The sequence below is a fragment of the Anopheles ziemanni genome, chromosome 3, assembly GCF_943734765.1.
Source record: "Anopheles ziemanni chromosome 3, idAnoZiCoDA_A2_x.2, whole genome shotgun sequence".
NCBI classification, from domain to species: domain Eukaryota; kingdom Metazoa; phylum Arthropoda; class Insecta; order Diptera; family Culicidae; genus Anopheles; species Anopheles ziemanni.
In genome coordinates this window covers 89,734,761-89,742,343 of record NC_080706.1, presented here as the reverse complement: position 1 = coordinate 89,742,343, position 7,583 = coordinate 89,734,761, and the positions used below count along the sequence as shown (strand labels likewise).

General features: G+C 41.4%; 1 protein-coding gene across 1 annotated transcript; it reads right to left on the bottom strand.

Annotated features, from left to right (window-relative positions):
- Positions 1-4,843: 4,843 nt before the first annotated feature.
- Positions 4,844-7,301, bottom strand: LOC131288267 (uncharacterized). The gene is made up of 5 exons (XM_058317387.1): positions 7,256-7,301; positions 7,042-7,139; positions 6,350-6,475; positions 4,954-5,471; positions 4,844-4,886 (listed from the first exon to the last, which is right to left on the bottom strand). Exons 1-5 carry the CDS (start codon positions 7,299-7,301, stop codon positions 4,844-4,846), a joined length of 831 nt encoding a protein of 276 aa, XP_058173370.1.
- Positions 7,302-7,583: the final 282 nt, after the last annotated feature.

Here is a 7,583-nt window from a genome sequence, read left to right as displayed (position 1 = left end):
AGAATTTTGCGAATATAGGGCGACACCCTAGTGACGATCATTTCCGCTTGTTTAGTTGCGCACTAAAAAGTAGTAATGGAAATGGTACGAGAAAGAGGACGGGAAGAAGTTGAACGACAAACGAAGCAAAAGTTAGAGTAAACAACTGATGATCGAAGAGCCAAACGATGATGATGGTGGGGGGCGATAATTTGAAACGGTGGTGTTGTACCGACGGTGCTTGCACCTAGAGAAACGATCGTTCCTTCTGCAAAACGTTTGTAAAGTTTACATCGATTTCAGCACTATGAGTATATGGTTTAGGAAAAAAACAACAAAGTATTTTGCAGTCGATGGTTAGTTAGTTGTTAGCTGTTTCGTTATCTACTACGCCGTACGCGCGTAGGTTTGCAATATTTGATTATCTTTGTATTTAGATGCACCGTCTGCGTTAAAGGTTTACTATGTATGTAAGTAAAGCCCTCCGGACGCACAACAGAGATAGGGTTTTATAATTTACCAATAAGTCATTTTGTGTAGAATTTGTTTAGAATTTTATGATGGTTGTGTTGTGTAGAAGAATGAAAGAGATGTGTCTACCGTACACCGTACACCACTCTATGTTCAAGTAGGTTAACATAAAACAGTCAAAAAATAAGAAAAAACATCCAAGGAAACGATCCGAGGTAGGGATAAGAAGGAATGTTGTACTGGAAGGAGAACCAATCAATCTAGGGTTAATAGCACTCATTTGTATTGTATTTTCAAACGGAGGATGATGTACACTTTTGTATCAATTATTACTCGGTCAGAAAAGAGAATGTTGCAAATTAGCTTGGTGCTAACATCGAATCTGTTGCAAAACAAAAATGGTGTTGAACGGTACAGGATAAAGTAGGACAACAATTTTTAAAACCTATTACAACACTCCGTAAATTATTTCAAAACATTGTTTCTTGATCTGTTGCCTTTGTAGACAGTGCTTGGATTATCGATGTCGTTTAGTCTTCAACATTGTTAGATGATTTTGTTCACGCGTTTTGTTACTAACACCCAGTGCCCTTGTGTAATGCGCTGGTTGTGTGCTTTCCAGTTTGTTGTTTATGCCGCTAGTTAACGATTGCTCCCCATCTCCCTGATACTTTCAAGTTAATTTGGAGACAAATTTCTCTTATACACATCTCCAGATCAGCGCCGGTTAACCGCAGTTTATCGTGGGCGATTGAGAATCGATCGACGGTAGCTGTAAGTGGTGGCGCAATGCGAAAGTGGTATATTGCGATGTACTACTGTGATGTCGGAGGCGGGATGGAGCAGAGAAGAACCGTTCGTGACACTCCGGTGGCGGCGGTCGGCACTCAAACGGAACTGAAAACTATCAAAAATTAGTCATATAATAGCAGCGTAGTGTGACAAGGGGCTGGACAATGTAAAGATGAACACAGAAGGAAGCAAACGCTTAGATCCTGGCTTTCGAAACATGCCTGATGAATGAATTGGATGGATGGGATGGATTTTTTCTATTGTGTGTTTGCTTGTTGTGTGTCTGGCGTATGCAAAGAAAAAAAAAACTATGAAAATTAACTGCATTAAATTAAATGCGTGATTAAAACGAGCGAAAGTAAAACGAATGTGATCTTGGTTAGAAAAGTCGATGTCTCGCGGGCTCCAAGAAGCGCAGATAAGTTTCGATTGGACAAGAGTAACACGTAGAGAGTTAGTGTATCATTTATGTTTTGTTTTCTTCCATAATTTTCATTCGTTCGTATTACTTCTCATATTAAGCTTAAAACATTATGACACGTGATTTAAGTATTAGAAACCGATATATACCCTAAAGAAAACGACTATTCACTATCGAACTAATCGAACGAAGTAAAACAAAAGAAAAAAACCCAAGAGCATAGCATTACGACATACGATGGCTTTGTGGATGCAGCACAAAGGAGGAAGCCTAATCACATTAAAACAACATTACATTAAACATCAATAACTGTGCAATCAAAGCCACTTCTTTCGTCATTTGAAAAACAAAATATCAACAATGTATCGGTAGTAGTAGCCCCCTTTCAAACGCTGTACAATTCCTGCAGTTGTGCCGTAGGCGAGAACTAACTTTTCGATTATCTTCATTAAAGGAAACCTACGCTTCAATGCTGCCGTATAAAAAGCTTGTCCGTATCAGGAAAGCGAAACAAACAAAGCCAAAAACACAGAAGCATAAAAAAACATTGCAAACATAAACCAGCCAGCCAAAAGGATGATAACCGTTCGGTCCAATGAAGCACCCGTGCGTTTTAGTGTTTTGTTACCATCAGCTATATATATCATAAACCGGCCAATCGTGCATCATCGTGTCTCGTGGATGCGATCGCGTCGACATCTTTTTTAATCGTATAATACAATCCGGAAACCAGCTCTAGAAGTGTAGTGGCAAGTTGTAGAGTTAATCTGTTTTATACGCTGCACAATTCGTGGCACATGGGTTGTACTGTTTATTATGTTTTTTTTTACCATAGTTATTGTTTAGTTTTTGTGTATATTTTGGTGATCTTTATAGCGAAAGCTGGTGGCTCACTTTTCGAATGCCGATTTGAACAAGGAAAATATACGTTTACGCAGTATTGAAATATCATTTCAATTTGAAACTTTAATCATCCGACATTTAGTGGTTTTTTATTGCATCCGAACGCTTTGCGAGGAAAATACAATATTTAATTGTAAATTATCGAGGGCTGTAATACCATGTTGTGATGGGATATATTCTTCGGATTTTTGAATAAACTTCGGACACTAATTTATTTATTCGAACTAATATTGTATTGCATAATAATTTGTTTAACGGTCATACTTTGAACGGCAACACAAACCATTTTTCACGATTTTAATACGCTCGTCTTTGCGAAGCTCTAACAATATGTTAAATGCATTTAAACTACAGAAAACAGTTTGTATTGTTTGAAATAAGAAAAAAAAGTATTGAGTATGAATAAGTGTCAGATGTCGTGGTTGGCTTTGAAATTATACGTCAAGTTTAATTCACACGTTTTAGTGGAACAAAAAGTCAGAGTAAGACGCTTGTAAATCGAAGCACACCGAGGAATTATTCGAGTATCGACGGTACGAGTTAATTGTTTTTGGCGAACGACATACAGATAGTTGAATTTGAAAACGTATGAATTACTGCAGACAATTCTCATCCGGCATTGTTTGGGTTTTGGTTTTTTTTGTTGTCTCGTTTACTTTGCATTTGCGTTATTCTACTTATGCTCCTACGATAGGCGGCCGGAACCGAAAACATATCCCACCTAACCCCTCGGCGAGAAGGAGTAAAGTATTTGCTGTTCTTAGTTCGAGTCAGGGAAAGGCGTTCGGCCCGGCAAATGTTTCGGTCGTCGTTTTATGGTTGTTAATTTATTTATTCCATCGAACTAAAATCGAATCACCGAGGACACCAAGATATGTTCGAATTTATACGGGGTGGGTTTTTTTTGGGTTTTAAGAAGAATGTCTATTCCCGTTCGTCTGTCATAGTTTAATGCTTTTTCGAACCGTTAGTTTTAGCATGGGCTTAACTTTTTTTTGCCAAAAAGACTAACGAGTTTTACGAGTGCACTTTTTATGTCCCGTCCCGTGTTGGAAGTGAAGGGACGCGTACGGAGAGAATAATGACGAGTTCGTCAGTTGTGTTAAGATCCACTGCTCTATTGAATGATAATATGTACAAATTGGTGCAAATTGATAATGCTGGGAATTACTTTTTAGTTTGTTGGGAATGACACGGTGCGTTTTCATTGCAAAAATACTATTGCTCTCGGAGTGTAGTGCAATTTGTTTGTAAAAATGTGCGAAAGGAAAGATTATTTTTGGTTTTTGTATGAGGAAAAAGTTCCCTTATCTGTCGACGAACGAATGTTTTATATCGTCATTAATTATCGACCCTTCCGTGGCATTCATCCTTCACTTCACGCCCCCCGTTTCAACACTATCTTATCATTACATCAACACCGTAAGCTTATCTAGTTAGTTATAGTGTCCCTTTATTTTCTTTTTTCATCTCTAGTTTTGTTTAGTGTTTCTTGACTTTGTTTCTTTAATTTCTTAATCACACGATTATATCATTAAAATGAAAATGGAAGACTGTTTTAACGCTATTCTGCGCTAGACGTTTGTGTTTTTTTTTTCGCTTGTTCACTTGCATTCCCTTGCTCTCCTTTGCTTATCGATCCAATTCCGAGTTCCACTGTGCTTGTCCTTTCCTAACCGATCTGCGCTCCAAACGTTCCGATTTGTATATGTATATTAATAATATGTATATATATATGTGTATTTTGATACAACTTTTCGCTTGTTTTTACGCTTACATCTTAAAACATTGGTAAATACATTGGATTTTCATTTGCACGGTAGAACTATTAAGAGTGATAGAGTTTTTTTTTCGTATTTAGGTTTTCATATTTCCTTTTGCATCGTATTGTTACTATTTTTTTTAGTGTTACCAAGTTTTGCGATTTTGTTTCAAGATGCTTTCAATGTGTTTCAATTTTTTAGTTGTTTTAATGTGTGTTTAAAGTGTTTTCCCCCATTTTCACATATGTTATCAACTTTCCTGCTGTGGTTCCTAAGGGGTTGCACAGTGAAAGCTAAAGAGATTGGCGGTGTTCTGCGTGTGCTTGTCTGTTGCTGTCCATGATGGAAGGTTTTCTCAATCCAATTCATAGTCTAGCTGCTTTCGGTTGGATATTTTTTTCCCCCGCTATAGACGAAGTGCTGTGCTGGGTATCTGATGTTCTACTGTTTGGCCACGATAGAACTATCTCTGCTCCCATTGTCTTGTGCTGTACGGCGGTGTACCATCCACGCCTTAAGCCATGGTTCCGTACTGGAACTTCTTGACTTTGAAGTATCTGCAAAGGGAAAGGGCAGCTTAATTTAATATCTGATGGTGATATGGTCATAGGTTAAAACAGGTACCTCCACAGTCCGTAGCCAACGACGGTGCAGACGGTGGCGACGGCCAGCGTGGAACCGACGGCGATCGGTGCCGTCTCGTCGCGGTACGTGCCGGTGGCGCTACACTGGAACGTCGGTCCCCAGGCGTTGCCGGCCTTGTACATGAAGCTCTGCATCCGCAGCTCGCGCAGGTACAGCTTGGCCAGGTGGCCCGACTTGTCGTTCTCGTCCTGCGCGAACATCGTGATGGTCAGCTCCTTGTCGCAGGTGTACGACTTACCGACCGGCGTCGGGAAGAGCAGCGTGCCGGGCGGAGTGGACAGCTTCACGTCCAGCCCGGGGCGGTCGATGTGCTCGAACAGCTTGTTGGAGGACGAGTACGCCAGGTCGACGCTGTTCACGTACCAGCGCTCGCCACCCGGCGTCTTCGAGAAGTAAATGTTGATGGTGAAACCCTTCCAGGCGAGCGTAATACGCGACTCGTCCTCCCAGCACTCGCCGGAGATGTCCATCTGGTCCGGCATGAATGTGTCCGCTTCCTACAACATGAATAATGATAATGAATTGTGATTTTGTTGGCTTTTTTCAATAGCTAGATTGACTTGTAGAGAGAAAGCCAAGCAATAATCTCATGCTGAAATCTGATGAATATGTTTAAACTTCCTAACCTTAATCTTTAAACTTATTTCACCTCATCTTTCTCTTTTTAAATTGGCCATGTTGTACACAATAAAGGATCATAATGGTAGATATTGGTTTATACTGAAGACTTTAGTCCTTTTCTGTTTCTGTTTTGTCATATTTGTTATCCATTGTTGCAAGTTGAACTTGTTATACACACACAAGCTTAGTTATAACATTTTGTGGCATTGATTATCCATGATTTGTAACCGATTATCAAGAAGTGAAGTAGATTTATTCTTTGGACTTTGGGATTTGTTTCAGTTCCTAAGATGGTATCATTTTGGGTTGAAGTCATTAAGATTTCTATATACGCAAATAAAACGCTCTCCTTATAAAACGAGTGAAATGTATTAATCTGATGTCGGGAAACAATAATCCCACAAGCGATTTGATTCTTCATATAAATAATCACAAATATCTAATAAACAACACACTAGCCATAATTATGTCAATGGGATATTCGTTTGGCAATCAATCCTCCATATTTTTTTCTTAAATTCGCTGCAGCAACACATGATCACATGCTCAATAGGTGTGCTATTAATTTGAACTTTTGTTTTCATTTGTGTGTGCCTTAAACTAGATTTGTTTTTTCACCGTACTACTTTGAACTTTGAAGTCACTTTTCCACTTGTTTTATTATCATTTTATCGTGCTTTTTTTAGCGAAGATTTAAACGACACGATAGCCGACTGTCCAGTACGCACTACGCCACACGTTTTGTCACACTCACCTTATCCTCATTGTACTTATCCCGGTACTGGATACTAAGCAGCCCGTCGGTTTGAATCAGAATGCACGTCGCTCCACTTGACGCATTCAGACGGTACAGCGACAGGGACGATGGAACGGCCGTGGCCTGCGTGGGGGGAGAGGGGAAAGAGCAAGAAAAACATAATGAAAACTCCATGACATTTAGGTAAACAGACGATTCTGGTGTCGCGGAAAATGTCAAACGTGGGTGTCTCCGTGGGCGCCCTCGGTGACAGTGGAGTTTTTCCGGAGAGCGAAAGCTTCGGAAAAGCGCTCGGGGCAATGGAAATTTTGAAGAGTGAGTGAGTGGGAGTGAGTTCAAAAAGGTTGGTTTATGCTTTCGTCGACAGAGGGTGGGCAAAACGGGAGAAAGAAAACAGTCCTTCCAACTTCTTCTGGTTGTACTATTAGCTGGGTATGTGTCTGTCTGTGTGTGTGGGTTGGTGTAGGGAAAGCGAAGGGACAGGAAAAATCGATACGCTTACGTGTGGTGAACTAGCAGCACCTTATCGAGACACTGGACACAAAGGCACTGGGTTGCCCACCACTTGGCAATGGGGAATAGGGTTCATTCATGAAAAAGAGGGTTGGGGGGGTGGTCATTAGACTAATTGACCACGACAGTGGGCCGGAAATGGACGACGCCTCGCAGCCACACGGTATCGCACTTACCGAGCTGGCCGTGGGCTTCATGGTGTACTTCGTGATGCGGGGTTTCTTTGTCGAGAGTCCTTCCAGCTGGAGTGCGTTGGCCAGATGCAGCAAGGTTGCTAGGTGGAAGAGGAACGGTAAGGGGAGATGGTTTTATTCGCACTTCGATCTACTTCTTTTTTGCCTCCATGTCCCTCCTTTGGCTTTGTTCGGGCGTACCGATTCCTTCACTTACCGAAAAGGATCGCCTTCAGATAGAGCAGCTCCCTGCGGGAAAACATTTTCGCTGCCGTTTGCGCTGCTTTCCTCTGCCCGCGGTTCGGACTGCACTTTTCACTGCACTTGGCTCTCGTCGGCGGAAAATTCGATTCACGTTCGCACTACCGTTAACCACTACCGACAGGTGTTTGCTGGCTGGTTTGCATAACCGCCGGAGTCGTCTGGAGCGTTGCGAATTTGCGACGGAAAAACGGTGTCACGACCGTGTTTCGGGCGGACCGTTTTGGGGGGGTTGAAAAATGTCCCGTCCCGTTCGAGCGACTATCGTTGAATGAAAAGGGACG

Excerpts from the sequence above, each read along its gene's own strand:
- LOC131288267 (XM_058317387.1), bottom strand. The coding sequence starts at position 7,301 with ATGTTTTCCCGCAGGGAGCTGCTCTATCTGAAGGCGATCCTTTTCG. Across the intron at positions 6,476-7,041 it reads TGAAGCCCACGGCCAGCTCG|GCCACGGCCGTTCCATCGTC; the intron begins GTAAGTGCGATA and ends CCCCCCACGCAG. Across the intron at positions 5,472-6,349 it reads ATAAGTACAATGAGGATAAG|GAAGCGGACACATTCATGCC; the intron begins GTGAGTGTGACA and ends TTCATGTTGTAG.